This window comes from Pleurodeles waltl, chromosome 9 (genome assembly GCF_031143425.1).
Source record: "Pleurodeles waltl isolate 20211129_DDA chromosome 9, aPleWal1.hap1.20221129, whole genome shotgun sequence".
In the NCBI taxonomy this organism is placed as follows: Eukaryota; Metazoa; Chordata; class Amphibia; order Caudata; family Salamandridae; genus Pleurodeles; species Pleurodeles waltl.
Genome location: NC_090448.1, coordinates 499378616 through 499401128, shown reverse-complemented (window position 1 = coordinate 499401128; position 22513 = coordinate 499378616). Strand labels below are relative to the sequence as shown.

General features: G+C 44.5%; 1 protein-coding gene across 1 annotated transcript in view; it reads right to left on the bottom strand.

Moving 5' to 3' along the window:
• Nucleotides 1–22513, bottom strand: part of LOC138259541 (coiled-coil domain-containing protein 170-like) — a 439156-nt gene that overhangs the window by 271025 nt on the left and 145618 nt on the right. Inside the window, exon 4 of the mRNA XM_069207352.1 lies at nucleotides 9674–9802. Coding sequence (XP_069063453.1) covers nucleotides 9674–9802 — 129 coding nt within the window. The remainder of the gene's footprint in view (nucleotides 1–9673; nucleotides 9803–22513) is intronic.

Below are 22513 nucleotides of genomic sequence, written 5' to 3'. Positions count from 1 at the left end.
TTTTTCCCCAAACCCACAGGTAAACTTTGGAAAAGGACTGGTGCAAGACCCAATCAAGACTGGAAGAAACCAAGGGTGGATACTGACAGAAAATGACCTGCAAAAGAAGGGGACCAAGTCCAGTTCGAGTTGGAGTGTCAGGTTGGGGCAGGAGCCACTATCCACCCTTCTGGAGATGCAGGACCAGGTCAACGATGAAGTCAAGGATTCAGCTTTGCAGCACTGGAGCAGAAGAAGAGTTCCAGAAGTGATGCAGATGATCGGAAGAAGAGCTGCAGTCAGTCAGTGGTGTTTGAGAACCACCAACATGCCTTGGCAAAGGCAAAAGTCAATGATGAAGAGTTGTAGAGCTGCTGGGGACCAGCAAGGTCCATGGGGATTCAACCCATGCAGGGGAGTTCCAGGTGACCCTCAGTAGTGAGGTGAGTTGGAAGACGAGGAGGCAGCCCCCACAGGCACTCACAGGCAGCAGGCATAGGAGTTGCAGTGAGGCCTACTCAGCACACCTGGAGAGGAGGCCATTGTTGCTGGAGTAGCAGGCAGGACACTGTGTTTGCAGGGATGAGTGCTGGAGGCTAGGGCTACACAAAGCCTGAAGATCCCTTGGAGGAGGAACAAACAAGCCTTGGTAGATGCAAGAGTCATGGTGCACAGGGCTACTGTCCTGCAAGACGAGGCAAGGGCTTATGGTCTCCCAAGTTGGACAGCTGGTAGAGAGGACCAAGGGGACCACTTCAGACTACCACCTGTGATCCAGGATCCATGCAGTTCTGGAGTTGGTGGCTACGGATGCATGGGAGTGACTCCTTCATTCCAGGGGAGATTCTTTCTTGCTTGTTGTGCTGGTTAAAGACTCATCACCCTCAGAGGATACACAGCCAGGGAAATGTTGCAGTTGCTATAAGGAGCCAGAGAAAAATGTTGGGAAGCGAAGTCGTCACTGGAGTTCCAGATTGTCAGTTGCAGGAGGGTTCAGTTGAAGTCCCGGTGGCCAGAAGATGAAGAAAATGATGCAGAGGAGTCCTGCTGGAATCTTGCACATCGAATCTTAAGACCCACCCTGGAGGGAGACCCTAAACAGCCCAGGAAGGGGGATTGGTCACCTAAGTGGGTGACCACCTATCAGGAGGGGGCTGTGACGTCACCTGTCTGACCTGACCACTCAGATTCTCCCAAGTGGTTACTCCCTTTTACATTGTCCAGTTTTGTGCCAGGGCAGGTTCCTGGACTGGTGCAAACCAGTTTATGCAAGGAGGTCACCAAATGTGCCCTTCAAAGCATACCGGTTGTTTGGGGAGGCTACCCCTCCCAAGCAATGTAACACCTATTTCCAAAGGGAGAGGGTGTTGTCTCCCTCTCCCAAACAAAATCCTTTGTTCTTCCTTCCTCTGCTTGAGTAGGCTAAGCATCAGGAGGGCATAAACCTGCCTGTGGGGTGGCGGCAGTGCTGGCTGCCTGGATAACCTCAGAAGACTGATAGGAGCAATGCTGGGAGTCCTCTAAGGAGACCCCAGAGTGCATGGAATCATACAACCAATAATGGCAAGAGTATTGGGATATGATTCCAACATGTTTGATGCCAAACATGCCCAGGTTCAGAGTAGCCATTATGTAGCTGTGTCCAGTACATGGGTAAAATGGCTTCCCTGCACTTACAAAGTCCAGGAAAATGGAGCTGGAGTTCGTAGGGGCACCCCTGCCTATGACGGGGTGTCCTCACAACAGGTACTTGCACCCTGCCCTCTAGGCTAGGAAGGCCTGCCATAGGGGTGGCTTACAGTGACCTGTGGTTAAAGGGTGCATGCACCTTTTCACCCAGGCTGCAATGGCAGGCCTGCAGAAGCATTTTGCATGGGCTCTTGTGGGTGGCATAATGCATTCTGCAGCCCATGGGGAACCCCTGGTGCCCCAATGCGCTGGGCACCTAAGTACCGTATACTAGGGACTTACATGGGGGCACCAGTATGCCAATTGTGGGTTGTGCTAAGTCCTAAGCTACCACATTTAGAGGGAGAGAGCACAGTCACTGGGTCCTGGTTAGCATGATCCTAGTGAACACAGTCAAAACACACTGACAGCAGGCAAAAAGCAGGGGTGACCATGCCAAAAAGAGGGTACTTTCCTACAGTTGTAACCTTCTTTCCCAATGAATACCCCCAAAGAGTGCTTCGCCTTTCCTGCTCTCCTCAGCTTCTTCCTAGTGGTTAAGCACTCCTTATCAAACCAGGGCTGTTTTAACCCACTGGGTTTATCCTTTTTTGGTCTCATGGTTGCACATCCTGAATAGTGGGGTCTATTGTATGACTACCTCTGCAATGGTCTCAGAGTACCAGTCCAGTGAGCCCCAGATCATTGGACACTTGGTATTGCATTAGTAGGGGCATGTCTTTCATCAATTGCTGTCATCAGACGTTTTGGGTAAGATACTTCCATCAGAATGACCTACACCCCTATAGTATGAAAAAGCAGGAAAAGCCATTTTTAAGCCCCAGTGGTCACTGCCCTTTATTCTTAATACCTCAAAGCTTGTACCCATGTTGAAAAACTATGCCTGTATAAACATACAATCAACAGGACAGCTCTAATTATCATACACAAATGTTAGGGGAGCTGGCATATCCCCCCCTTTACCAGCCATTTAGGTTGACAAAACCTAACTCAGCAAGAGATTTTATTAGTTGCAAATCATACTTTAATAGAGTGCACTTTGGGAAGATTGTGTTTGGAATTCCAAGGCTCCCTAGCATGCCGCTACCACTGACCTCAACCTGGCCTGAGGCTAATCAATAGTATTGTTAAATCCCCTAATAGGAGGGTGGAGGGGTGGAAGCTCTGTCAGAGCTGTCAAATCCCTGTGGAATACCTCCTACATTTCCTTTCGGGATTCACACTGATTTACATAACCGTTGGCAATTATTAAACTATTGAGATGGTGGCACCCATTGTACAAGTCCAGGAAGTAAGCCAGAAGCCAGTCACTATTTGTCGGTACAACTCTTGCTCCTTTGCTACATTTTATGGACACCAATTTCATCAGCCCTGATAGAGATCAAGTTTTAATAAGAAATTAGTGGCATAGAAATTAGCATATGATGACTTATAAATCTTAATTTAAAAGTATAACAGAGAAACTAACATGAAATGTAAAAATGCGCACGTTTGGAATATGGATGACATTGTGCCAGTCATTTGTTTTTGACATCACGTTTTGCCATTAAAGATGTTGGCCATTCATAGTCTAGTGAACTACTAAAATGAATTAATATTGAAAGTAATTATTTGTAGATAAACAGCAAAGAAGAAAATATGTTATGAGTAATAAATGATCATTAATTAATCGTACTTTATTAACGTGAGGTACATATGTGCAGGAAACAAATGCATGTTTAAACTGTTCTAATATCATGCATAAATAATGATTGCATTTAAATAATTTGCTTTACATATTTGAATTAAATTGTAAGGTGTGCAATAGAATGTATATGTATTAATTTCATCAAAATATGTATTTAGTCTTTCTTAGCTAGACTAGACCTGAAAATTCATTTTTCAGGAGTAGTGGAAAGTGCTAATTCATTCTGTTCCCTTTCACCTGAATTACTTCCTAGGTTGCTGATGTGTTAGAGAATGTCCTATTGTATTGAAGACAGAGAACATGGTTTTAACTAATAATAACTGTAACAGTAATTGCTCTAGCTGTCGAACAAGACAAGAAGCATCATTTAATTCACATGAGAACTATTAGGACCATCTTGTAAAAGCCTGGGAAAGGAACCCAATGTTTCAAACTTTCTCTAAAAGTTATATTTTGGTAGAACTGTATGAACTCATCAAGGTGACGTTGCACCTTCACTGAGAAAATCCAGAATAGTTGCAAACCTTATGGGCATCAATAATTGTCATTGGATATTGATCCATATGCGCAAGATGAGTCCACGCTGAGGACCAGTTAGAACTCCATGGACATTTCTAGTTCGGGAGAGACTTTTGAAACTTTTAGTCAGTCTTGCTTATGACCTGTGCTGTTATGCTACTCTCTCTCCTCCTGAATCCCAATGACCCTTCGATGTCTTCTGAAGAATTAAAGATATCCTTTCTATTTAACCCTTTTACTTATACTGTTCAGTACTAATATGCTCAATAACTGCTGTCCTGCCCTATGTGCAGCTCGTGTTCCGCACTGCCCCTGATGCTGCTGTCCACTGATGCTTAGAAGCTGTGAGTGTTCTGGACTTACAAATCTTTCCTGTCTGCTGTCCCATGAGAAGAGATATATAATTTTCATTTGGTTCTTTGTTTCGTTTTCAGCTTAGATGATTACACTGGCGTATTTTTAGGTTGAGCGTGCAAGCGCTCTGACGTGTTGCAATCTATCTGTGGGCTTTTACCCACTCCCACTGCACCCCCATCACTATCACTCGTTCATGGGCTTACCTTTCAAAAATCCTTTGTTATCATTGGTAAATGCTTTACGTTTGTCCCACATTGGGGCAGTTTTGTTACCCCCTTGGCTATCGACCCTGTTATATGGATAACGTTTGCCAATACGTTTGACTGCGAGCAAACTTCTTTTTCCTTTTGTGTCTCTCCTTCGCGCTCATGCTCATGGTGGCCAGGGTGCTCTGAATTGACCTGCTTATGTCAACTGCTTTACTTTTCATTTTCAATTTATCTGGCAAGAAAAGTCCAGTTAGGAATTTACGACACTAATAACTCTAGATCGAGCAAACGCAGGACCCATTGCGTTTCAAATGCTTGTTATGATGAGGTACACTAGTTGGATGATTTTCCAAATTATTTTCGTCTCTTCTTTTGTTTTGTCCACATGTGTTAGTCCATCTCCATACATGCAAGTCTCAATTTGTATTAGGGATGAGGATGGCCCAGCCCAAAAACTGATTGTTAATTGAGTTTGATGATTTACCGATGTCACCATCATCTGCTTTGAAAACTGGTTTTGATGTGCACATTATAGTTCTGTTAATTTGTATTATTCTCTTGGAGTGTTTAATAGTATTGAGTTTAGTAGGCTTAATCTCTTTAGATGTTTTGGTCAGCCTATGATTTGCATGTATGTTTATAATTTAGTTTTGCACACCATTTACGTTACATTGGCTTTTGTAATAAAGTTTTGAAACTTGATTGAGTTTGGAGTTTTGATTCCTGTGGTCAAATTGGTCAGGGTGTTTAAATTTGTTTGTGTTTCTTGTGTTATTAATTTATGTTGAATTAATCCGATTACCACACTCCTTACTGAGTCCAAAGATCCAAACGACCTCCAGTGAAGGGGGAGTGAGTTGTGGCGTCTCACCAGAGCGAGTGGTTTCGGAATCTGAGTGGGGAGGAAGACCTCTGTGCGCTCTCCAGCAAGCCTCCTTTTAAGTGCCCTGACCTCACTTTTGTTTCTCTTTTTTACAAATTTCATAAATCCAATCAGATGGATTTGTTCACCCACCAACCAGGTCTCCTGAAAGCAGATTATCTCATTCTCCTTCCAGATTTTTGTGAGATGTATACTTCTGTTTAGGTTTTCCAGCCCATGGATATTTCAAGAAAAAACTCCCAGGTTGGTGGGTGTGGCAACTACCAAGTGCACCTACTCCCACCCCCCAGGAGGAGACACTCTCCCTATCCACGCTTAGACACAAAAATCTATTGTGCAGGTGGATTGAATCTACCACTCCTTCACTGAAGTGGGCCGGAATTGTTACCTCAAGGGTACCACAATTATAGCCCACCAAGCAGGAGAGGGGCTGCATTACTTCTGTGCCAGTTACCTTCTTTAGTTGTTCAGAATTGAGGCAAGCATAATTAACCAATAAAGGCAGCTCTAATGGGAGCAGTTTCAGGAACTTGAGTTTCATCATCCTAATATCCCAAGAAGATGACGAGGAGGGAGATGAAACCTCTAATGATGATAAAAAAGATGTGGAAGAGGAATGGGAATTGTAGGAACTCCGAGTATCGCTTGATTTCTGAAAAGATTCAGACAAAGAAGAAATAAGAAGCTGAAATTGGTCCTCAGAAAGACCTAACCCTCAGATGATGGTACTGGGATATCCCTATTCAATTTACACCTCTTCTTATCACCATGGAGTCTTTTTTCTGCTTGCTTCTTGTGCTCCATTGTGAATGTGACAAAAAAAAGGGAAAAATAACCCAATAAAAAGATCCAACGGACCTTAGGCTGTCTGTTCCAGTGCCCACCTAAAGATTTTAATTAAACAAGGCACTTTGAAACCCAAAAACTTTAAAAATGCAGCATAAGTTGCTGCATGTATTCCTGTAATTTACTCCTTTAATATACATTTTTCCCTTTATGTTTTTTGTAGCAAAGGAAAACTTATGACTACCACAAGATAGAGCAGAATCCAGAAGAACAAGGGGCAATTTAATCTGTCGGACGAGCAAGAACTAGAAAGAGAACAGCAGAAAATGAACAGCTGGAAAACAGGTAAGCATGATATGCTGGCCAGGGAAGGCAAAAAGGGGAGAGAGTAGTCAAGCTGAAAATAAATTGTGGCTGAAATGAGCCACTCTACCAACCGCTTTGTTAAGCAGCAGGAGGCTGGCACAGCCACAAGCAGGCACCGCACTAAAAAGATAAAGGAGGACGGCTTCCTGATGCACCCTCCATGAAAGTAAAAGTGGGGCGGCCGAGATGCGGGTGACATGCCGATTAAGGGAAAAGCTGTTGCGCTACTTTGCTACCCTGTCTGTAACCAGAGCCCCATGCAGCAAAGCTGAGCCACCATCGTGCTGTGGCAGAAACAACATACCACCACACCAGCAAAAGGAAAAATGTGGTGGGCTGAAAGATGGCACCATAAAAGAAGCGTTTGTGGTCTCCCTGCATGCTAGGAAATCCCCAACTGCCACAGTGCTCAAAGATTGCACACGACGAATGAACAGAGGACAGAAATCATGCCAGAAGTATCAAAAGACTAAGGACCTCATTTTGAACTTGGCAAACATGACGAATATCCTGTCAGCCGTATTCTGATCCCATTATGTCCTTCATCTGCCAAGTTCTAAATCCGGCCCTCAGCCTGTTAATAAAACTGGAATGCGACCAAACGTTTGCAGGGAGAACCCCCCTCTATACTCCTGATACTGTGAACTGCACAATATCCCAGTTACGAGGAGTATTAAAGGGGAAGTTTAAAACGCCTTTCCATGAGATGCCCCATCTCCCAAGGCTTACATGGTGCATAAGTGATACAAATTGAGCAGATGAAGAAAACAGAAAGGCCCATATTTATACTTTTTGACGCACAAGTGCGCCAACGCAGATGTGTGTAAAATTTTTTACCGCCGGCTGACGCCATTCCAACGCGCCATGCGGGCGCCTTATTAATGGAATGACGTTTGCCGGCACTGCGGACTGGTGTGCGTCAAAACAAATGACTCACACCAGGCAGCGCCGGCGTATGGGAAAATGGGGGGTGTGCGTCAAAAAATGGTGCAAGTCAGGTCTGAGGCAAAATTCAGGCCTCAAACCGGATTTGCGCCATTTATTTTGACGCCCAACCTCCATTGACATGACTCCTGTCTTAGCAAAGACAGGAGTCATGCCCCCTTGCCCAATGGCCATTCCCAGGGGACTTATGTCCCCATGGCATGGTCATTGGGCATAGTGGCATGTAGGGGGGCCCAAATCAGGCCCCCCTATGCCACAAAAAAAATCGGAAAAAAATACTTACCCGAACTTACCTTTACTTCCCTGGGATGGGTCCCTCCATCCTTGGGTGTCCTCCTGGGGTGGGCAAGGGTGGCAGGGTGTGTCCCTGGCGGAAGGGGAGGGCACCTCTGGGCTCCTTCCGAGCCCACAGGTCCCTTAACGCCTGCCCTGACCCAGGCGTTAAAAAACAGCGCACATCAGGCTGTGCGCCATTTTTTAAGGCCCACCCCCTCCTGTGCGTCAAAATGACGCCAGAGTATAAATAAGGGGCACAGGCCTTAAAGTCATTTTTTGGAAGGGAACGCCTACCTTGCATATAATTAACGCAAGGCTGGTTCCCCCTTCCAAAAAATAACGCACATGGTGGAATTTTGACGCCCGCGGGGTCGGGCGTCAAAGTATAAATATGCCCCAAAGTGTTCTGGTCTCCATCCCTCTTTATCAGCAGATTGATGGGAGGTGCTTGGAGGATAGGGAGGTGGGGATTCTTTGCTTTGAACCTTCTGACTGGTTCTAGGTAGGTCATGTAGTGCCTGAGCAGAGGTTGGAGACGTCATAGTAGTAAGTATTGGTACGAGAAAAGGGGTTGAGGAGGTTGCGTGTCTTACATGCAGCATTTTAATCATTGCGATTGTTGTTTTAACGGGAAACACTTTACTGTTCTAACATTTATATTCTCTATTTTAATTTTCATGTATGGTTTTAATTAACTAAACATAAATAAATAAATGTTGTTAAAAATCGTAATGAGAAAGCTAGGAAGCTTATTTATTCTTCTAGAACACCGGCTGTTACAAAACTACACCCACAGTTCCACACTTGGAACAATGTGTGTTCAAGGACTTGAATAAACACATTTAGTGGCGCTGCGTGATTGTTTTTAGGAGAAATAGATTTATAGTTTGATGGCATTTCTAGTAGTTCTGTTTGGTTATTAGGAAAATAAATGACTTTATGGGACAATTCTGTGCAAACATTTGCGTAAATGCTCAGATGCCATTTGGCAGACTCGCCTGCAGGACACACACTGGTTGTTCAAAATAGTTTCAGGCAGTGGCGGGCGGCAGCTTTAGGAGGGAGGGGGGTGGGCAGGAAGCACACACAAACACACTAATTCTTTCACACACAGACATGCACGCACGCACATCCATTAACAACACTCATACCATTCAAACATGCACGCACGCACCAAACATTCATTTTAAAACATCACACACACACTCATTCTTTCACACACGCACGCATGCACATTCATTAACCCTCAAAACATTCAAACATGTACGCATGCACCAAACATTCATTTTAAAAGATCACACACACTCATTCTTTCACACACACACACACACACGCACGCACATCCTTAGGTCAGCCAGTGAGGGAAGGCAGCAGTCCCAGCCTCGTCACTGAGTGGGATGGGGTCAGTGAGACTGCTGACCCCACCCCACTCTGTGATGAAGTGTCACTGATTGACACTCTCACCGGGCGCTTCAGGGCTTAAACCTGAAGCGCCCAGGTCGAAGTCAATGAGTGACGCTTTCCTCGTGACCAAGGGAGGGCCTCAAGCCACCTTTGCTGAGCCGAGGAGGTCACGCCCATAGGAGCTGTGACCTCCTCAGCCCAGCAAAGTTCAGCTCAGGCAGCCAGGAGTCTGTGCAAATCGCGCATGGCTCACTCCTGGCTCACTCCTGGCTGTCCCAGCTGGAAATGAAGAGTGTCTATCAGACTGGCCTTTGTTCAGCCTGACAGACACTCTTCATGAGGGGCAAAAGGTAGGGGGGGCGTGGCCACTCCGCCCTAAAGGATGGGACACCACTGGTTTCAGGAACGTGACCAGCACAGCTCAAGCCCACGCCTCAAAATCAAAAGTGAAAACACTACCAAAAATAACTTTAAATGATTCAGTTTCTACATTTTACAATGACAGAAGTTTACACTTAGGATTTCATGCCACACTAGTATCTATTTAACAGAGTCAGCTGTTGCTTACCGTACCTGAGTCTTAAGGCTGTTATTTTTCACCAACAAGGCCGCATATTCACTGTGCACTTCTTCAGCCGCCCTTCGATAGTGTGTCACTTGGTCACCTGAAGCAGGAGGGTCTAAAGGAGCCACAAAGGAGGGCTGAAAGAGAAACAAAACATATTTAATTACACGCGACTATGCACCATTCTACACATAATATTTTACTGCATTTGTCATATGGAGAAGGTATTTCACGAGCCACAAATCTATAATTTTGAAATTAGAAATTATGGTTTGCCGAGAAATCCCTGAAGCTACTCAAACCGATGATCACTATCTATTGTATTATTTTAGAATTATTATATTTAAAGATCAAGAAACTTGCATTGTTTCTTATTAATTCATGGTAAAGTATCTATCTACAAGGTGAGCTCAAATTTGTCAGCTCTGGCTACAAGCCAGCACTAAGTAAAACAATTAAATAAACAGACAAAAAAGTGAACAAACAAACAAACAACTAGAGAAATAAATAAACAAATAATACAAGTAGACGTGGCCAAGTAAATGTGTATGTTTGTTCCAGTTTTGACTCATAATCAATCTGTATTTGCCATCTCTGTTCATGTTTGCACAGGGGGATGTTCCCTAATGGCCACTTTTACTTTCTTACATTCTGTATGGATGCTTAGAGAATTAAATTGTGATTTTCCACTATTCTGACCATGCGCTTGTAGCTAAAAGTCTTTCTCATGAGAAACTGCTTGCTAGAAGATGCTGTACTTGCTAGTGAAACAATGTATATTGTAGTATGCATAAGACTGACCTCCCCAGGAGAAGACAATGGATGCACTGACTGGAGTATAAACTGCAACAATATTGATACCTGACGCGCTGATAATGAGAGCGGAGAAGAGGAGCCCATCATCGACATGTGAACCATGTACTAGTAGAATTGTAGATCTGAAGTTTTAGTTTCATTGGACTAAATGTGCACATGCTATCCCCTGACCAATTTGGATGAGGGAAGTAGTTTTAGGAAATCTAACTTAGCCAGACTGCACAGAGAGAAGGGAGGCCACTAGCTAAATACTTTCAAACTACTTAAAGAGATTATGCTTATTCTGAACTTTGATGCTAAATCCTGATGTCTTGCTGACCGAACTGATGTCCTATTGATGAAGACTGTCACAGCTTGCTGAACCATATTGAGGACAGGTATACTGACAATGACACTGATTGTTATGTCTATTTGCCTTTGTTTCTAGGTACCAACTGCTTATTTTAATAGACCCATAGTTAGATGTTTTTCCAAATTAGTGTTGACTAAATTTTTACCATGAAGTCCAAACATGCCATTCTAATCTGGTGTTAGTTAAGGTTTTCCCTGATTAAGTTCGCTACATGTAATAACAGCTGATGTCTTTTCCTTGCTGAATCTAAATGTATGTTATATCGTTTGCAGTTATTCTTGCTATTAATTTGTACTGTAACCTTAGGATGTGTAGTCGCTCAAGCTCTGATTCGATTGCGGTTCTTTCGCCGCTTTTGTCAGCTAGTATTATTTTTGTATGTTTATAATTTGATATTGAGACTAAGTTAAGTGACATTAGCTTTGTTAATTTAGGGAAATAAAGATTCTAACTGTTACATAAAGGTGTGGTTATTCATGACCAGAAGGTCATGTGGTGTATAAATTACTGACTCCTATTAGTTATTGATGTTATTGATTGTTGATGTTATTTATATGTATTGGTATGGGATATATGGTGGGAAAAACTCGAAGAGCAGTCAAAAGGTCTATCGGCCAATGCGCATCTCCCTTGTAAGTTTACTTAATAAGGTCTGACGCGCTAACCCACCCAAAGTGTCAACCTTTGGGGAAGAGATTGCTTATAATTTGCATACTTTGACAAAACAATCCCACATAAGGACTATGGCCCTCATTACAAGTCTGGCAGTTGCATGACCGCCAGACTCGCGATGGCGGCCCCACTCCCACCAGGATGGCAGGGGGACTGCTACATTATGATCGTGGCGGAGCCGCCATGGTCAGACCACCAAAACCACCAGGCTGCTGCATGCCAGCAGCTTGGCGGTTCCGGTAGTTTCTCATCCTCCAGGGTAGCGCTGCTTGCAGCCCGCCCTGGGGATTAGGAGTTCCCATCCACTAGCCTTTCAATGGCAGTTTACACCGCCATGGAAAGGCTGACGGAATAGGGGACTCAGGGGCCCCTGCACTGCCCATGCACTTGGCAACGTCAGTGCAGGGACTCCCATGCATAGCCCCATCGCGCATTCCACTGCCCGAATTATGGGAATGAAATGAGCAATGGGTGCAGTTGCACCCGCTGCACCGCCACATTGGCGCCGGCTCCATTAGGAGCCGGCGTCAATGTTGAGGCCCTGTTCACCGCTGGACCGGCGGGCGGAAACACAGAGCAGTCCTGCAGTGAAGTCCTGTTAGGACCTGCTGGGTTCAGGCTGCAAAGGCGGTCTGAGGGCGGGAAGAGTTAAACTCTTAATCAGGGCCTATAACTTTGTAGGGGAGGAGATCACCAACAAAATCATAGGTACAGATGGCAAGCAATGTTTGACACACCCCTATTCAAAAAACAAATCTTGGAAGCTCGGTTCATTTCTGTTAGGAAACCAACATCCTGGGCCAGGCTCTGAAGTGCACGGAACAAGGAGTGCTCCCCACAAGATTGTAGTAAGGAATAGCAAATCCCAAACATCAATGGGACTGAATATCATCATTACAACAATATCGAGGGCCAAAATATAGAAAAGTAAGGGCCAGATGTATCAACAGAGTTTGCACTCACAAACAGCGAAATCGGCCGTTTGCGAGTGCAAAATCGAGGTCTGCAATGCATCAAATGCATTCGCAGACCAAAAACCGAAAATCGCAAATTTTGCAATTTTCTGCGTTGCGACCTGGATTTTGCGAATCGCAATTTGCGAGTCGCAAAATCCAGGTCGCAAAGCAATTCTGCAAAAAATCGCAAATTGCGATTTATCGCAGAATGGTATTTTGCACTTGCAAAATACCATGACCTGCAACCAGGTGGTAACCTGGTGCAAAATTTAAAAATGCAGTACAACTGCATTTTTAAATTATATATGTAAAGCACACATGCCCTTTTGGCATGTGTGTACTTTACAGGTGCAAAAAAAAAAAAATGGGGTGTAGGAGAGGGGGCCTTAGGCCCCCAGCACCCTGACCCTTTGCTTTTCCCAAATTGCGATTTCTGTTTCAGAAATCGCAATTTGCGAAATATCGCAATTTGCGATTCGGTAATAGCATTTGCGAATTTTAAGAAATCGCAATTACCGAATCGCAAATGTGATGCATGGCCCTATGCGAGTCGGTAATTGCGATTTCTTAAAAATCGCAATTGCCGAATCGCAATGGGCCAGATTCATACATCTGGCCCTTCGTGTACAGAAGAAGGTAGGGATTTACTATTCCCCACACGTTACAGCTGAAAATTAAAACAGAGAAGATCAGGACAGGCTGAAGGCTCTGCTCGCCAAAAAGACTGCATGGCTAGTGCTCTGCAACAAGCACCAAAGGGTAGCTTTGAGCAATGCTGGGCATTAATGCTGGGGCCCATAACAGAACTCTGGGACAGCACTAAAGACTGGCAGTAAGTGAAGGGAAGTGGAACCACTGGAGGGGAACTAAAGAGCCACTACTGATGTCACACTCAAATCCATAGTGAGAACTCCAGGACTCCAGGATGGGCTAGGAACTCCAGAACTCCAGGATGGGTTATGAATACTGCCAGAGGGCAGGGGAACCTCCATCTTTTATCCAGTAGCAATGCACGGAGCCCTAGAAGACCGTGCTCCCCTACATATGCTAAGAACTGCTGAGAAGTGCAGTAGCCCAAGGTCATGGGCATAAATAATGAAGAACTGTGACTGAAGAAAGTTGTGGTCATGGTTATAACAGAAAGCAATGAAGAATGGTCAACTGAAAGGCCAAATAATGCTGTGAACTAATGTAAGGACATGTGAGCCTTAGATTCTTATCTGGGTGCCAACACATGTAGTTGTGCTAAATACCTACAATAAAGTTCCATAGGCTGAGTGGCAAATTATGAGCATGGCTCTGCAGTGGAGGCAGCTCTGGGGGATTTTCTAAATGTAGAAAATGAATATGTACTGGTAACATGTAGTAAATGTATAACAGTCATCAGGTTAAGAATGGTGGGAGCTACCTGAGACAAACACTTGGCTACAGGTCATCCTGCTGACCCCACACAGAGGCTGTCAGGTTCCTCATACATATTTCTGTGCCAAGATGCGGTATAAAACACCAGAGGCTTAAGAGCTTAGGTGCATAGTCAGAAGAAGTAAAATAAATGTTACGACCAGCAATAATACAACATAAACAGGACATTAAAAACTTCCAGGCAATACCTTTGTGCAATCCTTTCTGAAGGGACGAAGTAATTCCCTTGCTCTTCAATTGGAAGCTGATAAAGAGAGTTAAATTGTGTAGAGAAATCACTATGAATTCTAGGAGACTGAAATGGCAGGAAGAGGAAAGGGCCTACCAACCACAGCCGATATTAGGAGGATAGAAATGAGCATGTCGCTTCTATGAAGGAGCCATTAAATTTCACCACAGGAAAAAAAACCTTGGATGAAGATGATTAACAAGTTGTGTAAATTTCAGAAACAATGTATCCAAGTTGCCGTAAGCAATAGTGTTGACGACAAGGGCATCTTTTCTGATGCATTACCTTTAATTGTTGGTAAAGTTCATTCTCTAATCGTTAGTAATTTTGAGTAATTGTAGAGAGGGGTGGCAGCTATGTTTAATACCTTTTTCTGAGGGGACAAAGGGGGGGGCTAGAATATACAATTTTTTTGGTGAATTGTTTACATTGTCATTTAATCTATTGCACATTTTATTTTGAAAGAAAGGGGCATCAGTAATGGTAATATTAGTACAAAGAGAGGTCTTGGTCAAACTAATAGCTACCACATTTTCAACCTAGAAAACAAAATGGTAGTCAGCTAGCCAACTACACTGCAGCCCTTGAGTATGCAGTCTTACTATATGATGGCAAAAAAATGTCAACTACACGGTTAAAAGAATGAAGGTTTTTGCTGACAGTCTACTACAGGAACTCACCTATGTTGACTGTGAGAAGTCCAAAAACCATAAGAGAGAGTCAGCTTTTAATCAATCCAAAGTTCAAGAAACACGAACACAACTATTTCCAATATATTCCCAGGCTATGCAAAAGTGAGGAAAAACTCACACTTGAGAAACTGTTCAACTAAGATTGTGGGGGAAAACAATACAAGGATAGAAAGCAGAAAAACACAACCCTTAAAGTTGTGATGTTTGGAATTTTAACAACTGTACTTATGTGTAATAGCCTTTACATGAGAGAAGAGGGTTTCTCCCCTGAGAGATTCCCTCTTATCACCAATTTTATGAAGGGCATAAAGAGATGTTTAGAGGTTGGCGGGGGGCACCATAATTTAGGCTCCACCGTATTTATGTCATGTATATACATTATGCATTCATATATGACATTTATATTCAACATGTGACTCAACTTCCTTCACATGTGTGAAACATTTAAATTAATTAATAGTGTGTAACCACTGCAATCACTAAGGATTTATATGTACGTGAATTAGGTTGACTAATCAATGTTCCTTACATATTAATGTTTAGCATTGTTTGCTTTTATTGATTTATATTACTGTGACGCACATCATTTTGATTCTCAAGTTAACTTAGCTTGACATTAGGTCTTGATTGAAAATGTTTGCTGAAGCATTGCCATTATAATGTTTCTTTGTTTTGCAAGTGTATTATCAGACTTCTCGTTAGTTAGAGAAATGCTTAATGTACTGTATTACACTTCTGATATTAAGGCTTGGGAGGTGAAAGTGGTAACAAATGCGAAGCAATGATGGTGAGAGAAGGCCTCCTGTTCACGTGTACCAGGAGGATGCAAAACTCAAGATTACCAGCTGCATACCTAATTGCACAATTTAGGGAGTATGTTGACTCCCCTCAAATGCAGTTAGTAGATTGGCTATTAATGGTGGGAATGAGATATGGATATTCTAGAAACTGCTCTTTGTATTTTTAATTGTTGCTTCATAGTAAGGGGGACAGCAGGGTTTGCCTGGGGTTATCAGTGTGTGGACTCTGCTTCCCAGGGTGCCTCAGCTCAGGGATCGTCATCACGCTAGAAGGCTCTATACCTTTAAAAACCACAAAGGACTCCCACGGGGAGAGCAGGGCTTGCCTGTGGCTACCAGATGTGGACTCTTCTTTCCAGGGCGCCTCAGCTCACAGATTGTCATAGCGTCAGGAGGCACAATACCTTTAAAAACCATGAATGGCTCCCTCAGCGCAGGGAGAGCAGGGCTTGCCTGGGTGTGTGGACTCCATTTCCCAGGGCTTCTCAGCTCACAGATCATTAGCACGTCAGGAGGTAGTATACCTTTAAAAAACGCTAAGGGCTACTGTGGCATGGGATGCGTGCAGTACGCATCCAGGCCAAGACCAGGCCAAGACTGGGCCAAGACCAGGCCTGTCTTCGCCTGTTATCATCTGGAAGAGGTTGGGACCTTTCTCATTGATCACTGTGCCCCAACACTAACCTCAGACATTTTGTTTAGGGCCTTGCAGTCTACTTGCCCCCTTGTGTTGGACTGTGTTTCTTAAGTGTTTGTGCCCATTTTGTATGTTTAGTAGGTCACAATCTCAACATGGTGAAACGTAAGCTGCCGGGTGTAAAAGACTCTCTTCTGAGGGCTTACAGTAGCACCACCCTTGATTCTTTTTTGGCCCTGGTGGTTAGTGTTATATCTAAGGAGATCGACCATGCTGAGCGCAGGCGCTCCCTGAAGATGGAGGGTGGGCCTGGCTCCTCGCTGTCTGTTCAAACTGCACACTCAGGGGAGGCTTCTCTCCATGTACATTCCAGCCTTTTTGTTCTGTCCTCTGCCCTCGATCCACCGTTACCGGCCCAAGAACAGCCAACTGGTAGCACCTCACCCGATGCCCACAATACCAGTACCTCGCCACCCCAACTGAAAAGAAACATCAACTGAAACTGGGAATGTAAATTATCAAGTGCATCCTTCGAGTAACTTTGAACCTCCTGGGGTCAATATGCCACTCGGGCCCCTGCAAAGTCTAGTTGGGACTATGCAATTGACAAACTAAAGGGTATCATTGTGCAAAGTGTGTCCCCCTTAGCGGAGAGGTTGTCAAGGTTAGAATCCTCTATTCTTGCTCTAACAAAATGGTAACCTATCTTTTATAAGCCCAGATAGATCACTGAGCCTAGATCCACCTGCCAGCTCTAGCACACCCCCAAGTGAGTGTCCTGCTTGTTCCACTGTCAGCCCCTCTCAAACCAGCTTGACTGTTACACAGTCCCACACACCAACTAAGGCGGTGTTAAGTGTTAACCATGATGGAGGGGTGCCCTTGTTGAGCAGGGTGTTCCAACAAATAGAGGGGTCTCGGGAAGCGGGGGATGGGGTAACGTCGAGCAGTGGGTTACCCGTCTGACTGCAGTCCTTATGTGCCGATCCTGACTGGGATTCTGCAAATCGGCAATGCTGATTATGAATCTACCTCCCAGTTAAAGAATACGTTTTGCCACTAGTTGTGTCTAAATATGAATTTCAATTTTAAGGAATATTGTGACATATTGGGCCTCATTAGGACCCTGGCGGGCGGCGGAGGCCGCCCACCAGGATGCCGCTCTCCATAATACCGCTCCGCGGTCAGAAGACCGCGGAGGGTATTATGAGTTTTTCCCTGGGCTGGCAGGCGGTCTCCAAAAGACCGCCCGCCAGCCCAGGGAAAAACTCCCTTCCCACGAGGATGCCGGCTCATAATCGAGCCGGCCGAGTGGGAAGGTGCGACGGATGCTACTGCACCCGTCGCGTATTTCACTGTCTGCTACGCAGACAGTGAAATACTAGCGGGGCCCTCTTACGGGGGCCCCTGCAGTGCCCATGCCATTGGCATGGGCACTGCAGGGGCCCCCAGGGGCCCCACGACAATCCTTACCGCCATCCTGTTCCTGGCGGGCGAGCCGCCAGGAACAGGATGGCGGTAAGGATTGTCAGAATCCCCTCGGCGGCGCAGCGAGCTGCGCCGCCTTGGAGGATTCTTAGGGGCAGTGGAAAACCGGCGGGAGACCGCCGGTTTTCCCGTTCTGACCGCGGCCAAAACGCCGCGGTCATAATGCCCAAGGGAGCACCGCCGGCCTGTCGGCGGTGCTCCCGCCCCCGTTGGCCCTGGCGGTTCTCTACCGCCAGGGTCATAATGAGGCCCATTGTTTGTAAGGTGGGTGTGTTAGGTGGGCCCAGCGGTTGAAAATTTTACAGGGGACTACATCGTTATCAACTGTATGTACCATCATTGGCTAGGCGTTTGGTCTGAAGTGTGGAATAACCTCATGCCAGGGTCACAGGAATGAGAATCCTCCTTTTGGTTTTTTCATTAGCAATTGCACCCCAAGCCCTTAACTCCAATATCTAGGGGTCTGCTGCCCTGGGAACATTTTGAAGTGCCCACATCAAATATATTTTACTCTTTGTCAGACCTTGACCAAAATGACTAACTACTGGTTACTCCCACCTCATCCACTAAGCTTTTGGCTAGCAGGTCACCTGGGTCAAAACTGCTTTCCAAATTCACCCTAGGGGTTCTTCGTTGGAATGTGGCTGGTGTCAGGGCAAAATGGCAGGTTCCCGAATGCTTACATTTTGTCACTAACTTTGATGTGTTCATGTTACAGGAGCCCTCGAGTCAAGAACTGATTACTTGGGATGGTTTTGAATGCTTTTTCATTACAACAGCTCCCTCCCCTGGTAAGAGAGCACGTGGGGGTTGGCCATTATGGTTTGTAGTTCTAAACATCTTAGGGTTATTCCTGTCCCCCTTAGACATACCAGGATCCAGATTCTATGGGTGGTGGTTTACTGTGAGTTTAAATCTTTTGTAGTTAATTTTTATAACTCAGTCAGGGACCTAGGGTGTCAGATCAAGGTCTTATTCCAAGCCTTATCAATTCTTGAGGCAAGATCTCTCAGCCATCTCAAGTGTTTTAATGTTATATTGAGGGCAATTTCAATGTGAAGTTAGGTATTATTCAAATTAGAAACAATCCCTTTGTGGACGAAAATGTTCCCTTTTGCCAGTCATCATCTGACCACAAGGGAAGAAGATTGCTAAATGCTTTGGGACATGTGGGGCAATATATTATGATTGTCTCACGGCCTGATTTTCCAGCCCAACATCCAACTTCCATTTGCAGGGGTAGGGGATAATCGTAGATTATGTTTTTTCCTCTCGATCCCTAGGGGATATCATTAGTTTAGGGTGGGTTGATAAGACTTGCTTTAGCAACCATGATCCTATTGAAGTAAGGGTGGCAATACCAATGAGGGACAGGTCTAACTCTGCTGTAGGCCCTAACATCTTGATCCCCCAGGATAAGGGCTTGAGAGTGAAATAGTGTTTTCTTTCAATTTCTAGCATATAAGAAGCCATAATTAAGTCCAATCTAGCCATTATCTGAGAGCCTTTACTAGCCCCGATCCATCTCCTGTCTCTGTTTTGGATGCTTTCCTTGTCCTAACTAAATCTTTAAATGCCACCAAGAGGAATATGTCTGAAAGCCAAGGAATTGTTCATGCCGGCCCATTTAGTAAGGTTTGCATGGTGGCAGATAGGCAGCTCCATGAGTCTCTTAATTCCAAGCCCCAAAATCAACCTGACGTTGCCGAAGGAAGGGTGGCTTATAAGATTATCATCAGTGAACGGAAAGCAGCCATCAAAGAAGCATTCTGGGAGCGATTCATTTCTACCTTTAAATCCGGAGATTCCAGGGGATTCTGGTCCATTGTAAAGGGGAAGCAGCTTTGAGTGGCTGCGCCTGATGACATTGAATACTCCCTTACCCAGATCAATGGGTGGCTTATTTTAGGAAGGTCTATGCACTTGATGAGGGTGTATCCATGATTGCTGAGAAGGTGGATCAGTTTTTCCCTTTGTACATCAGTTTTGAAGTGACAGAGGTGTGTGCTGCTATCTTAGCCGGTCCTTCCAATAAATCTCTCAGCCCAGATGGGATTCCTTTGGACCTTTATAAGGCTGACGTCTCCATCTGTGCCCCTGTTTTAACAAATGCCTTGAATGCTGCAGTCCAGGTTAAAACTCCCTCCTCCTAGAAATCCGCAGTGATCGTCCGTTTTTAAAAGGGGAAACCATCAGGACCCCAGTTGTTAACAACGTATATCTCTTTGCTAGACTCAGTTGTAAAGGTCCTGGGGTGCATCATTCTACAGCATATAGAAGGCTGGGCCAGTACTAATAACAGTCTCTGTGTTGCTCAGTAAATTTAGAGGAAGAAAAAGGTACCCTGGAACTGGGTTTAAACTTAAATTTACTGCTCCGTAAATATGGGGTGGCCAAACAGAGGACAAGCCATTTAGCCTTTATGGATCTTAGCTGCACTTTTGGTTAGGTAATTAGTTCCAAACTCTGGCAAAATCTAACGGCCTTGGTTTACTCTCCCATTTGGTTTATTTTTAGGAGCTCTCCACATGGATGTTAATGCCTCTGTCAGATACAGGATGGTGGAGAGTGGACAGACTCTTTTAGTCTTCCGTGTGGGGTCACACAAAGCTGTGTGTTGACACCCAGTCTCTTTCTACTATATAGCAACGGCCTCAATAGGAATCTGGCAGCAAATGTGAAAGATCTGCCCAAAGTGAAGTCCGCTTATGTAGCCTCTTTGCTGTACGCGGACAACGCTGTTTTGTTGTCCCACACTGCAAATAGCCTTAAAGAGCTTTTGGATCTATTTGTTAGATTCAAGGATGAGATTGGCCTGGATACGAATAACTCAAAAACCCATTATATGATATGTTATATATAATAAATTGTATTTGTATAGGGCTTACTGCCCCTGATGAGGCGTAGTAGTGCCTTACAGCCAGTAGCACTCTACCTGGGAACCTAGTTAGTGATCAGTCCATTGTTTATTGGGGTTCTTTTTGAATGCTCATTCCATGCATTCAATCCAGTTTCTTTGTGGTACATTGTTGACATAGATGTAATTATTAGAGGGGACTATGTGAGACACAATTGCTAGCTTAAATTAATAGATATTGTTATGGTTTCCAAAGAGCTTTAAGGCAGATAGGCATGAGATTTCAGAGTAACTTGTATACAGATGAGGGAGACAGAAGGAAGAAAGAAGCCAAGGTTGATTTAAATAACATAAGTTATGGAATTTAAATTTTTCATGCAGGATTTTAAGGGCTATATTAGGATGGGAATTTTTGCATGACATTTTTGGATGCAACTCTGTTGAAAGAAATAGTTTCAAAGATGCTTCTCACAGTAAAAAAGAAGAAGCACAGTGTGACAAATAAGAGCCTCTTATTATATACCCACTAAACCATACTTAATACTATACTATGAAGTATTGTTAGAGTTTATGCAAATTATATGCACCATAGGCAACATATATTATAAAAAATGTTATGTATACACACACACACATTCAAAAATATAACAAGGCAATTTATATACACACAGTGCAGTAACCATTAGCATATTCAGTGCCATATTTGTCACCCATCCAATGTCTGGTTTGGAAGGTGCTGCCCCTTCGTCTGCCTGAAGAGCACCCCCAAAGACCAGACACCACACTATGTCCAGCAGAATGGATGTGTCGGGGGTCACCTCCTCCTTCCAGGATCCAACTTGCCTCGTAGAGGTATATGGAAAGCAGCATTCTAAAATTAGGCCCTTAACTATCAAGGTGAAAAATGTAACTAGGGTATCGTCATTCTCCTATTTGGGGGTCACTTTTGACCAACTAGGAAATTGCCAGCCTTGCCTTTCTTATCACTGCTCCCATTTTAGCCAGGCCTGCGGTGCTTTGTTTAAATTTGCCCTCACTGTAGGCAGCAAACCCATCCTGCCCCTCTTACAGATATACAAAATGAATTGTCTCCCTGTGCTGTTGTGTGGTGCGGCTATTTGGGGGACCTGTAACTGTAGGGCCATCCAGAATGAAGAGAACCGTTTCTGTAGGATGCTGTTGCGGATCATGAGAAACTAGCCCCACTGCTATTGTGGATTTCAGTGTGGTGTGGTGAGGCCATGGCCTTTAATAGGGATGGTATTGAGGGCTGCCTTCGGTGTGTGCATGGCCTGAAGATCCCTTGGCTAAAGGATGTCAAACCTACGCTCAGCCTGTGGGCCACCCGGATCTGTTCAGTAACCCCAAGTGCACAACTAAAAAGGACAGAAGGACAATCAGGGATCTGTGTCTGAACCATGCAAGGGAAGAAAGGGAAACAAGGCTCTTGCTAAAACTGCTATGAGCTTCCTCCTGCTTTTGAAAATGGCAGATGGCCTGAGCCATATCTTAGCTCTGTTAGGCATCCCTGGGACAGATCCCTCCTCACCATGTTTCAGTTGGACTCAATATGTGCCCATATTTCCTTTTCCCCTGGTCAGTTTGATCCTAATAAGATCTTGGTATGTCTCTGTGATGGTTGCTCACCTCAGACAGTGGAGAACTTTGTCTTATTTTGTAACTATAATGATCTTTTGCGGTGCAGGAACTTGCTGCCAATCTTGAAGACCAGGGGTTTTCGGCAATTTCAGCCAGCATTCCTATATTTGCAAACATTAAAGGATCAGGCGGTGATGCTGGCTGTGTCCTCCTTTATGAAGGGTGTGCTGTCCTAGAATAACATTTTGAATTGTTAAAACCAGCTTGGGTATTGTCCTTGATGCTTGAGTGGTGTGGATTTCCGGTTTTAACTTTTTAGCTATGGGTT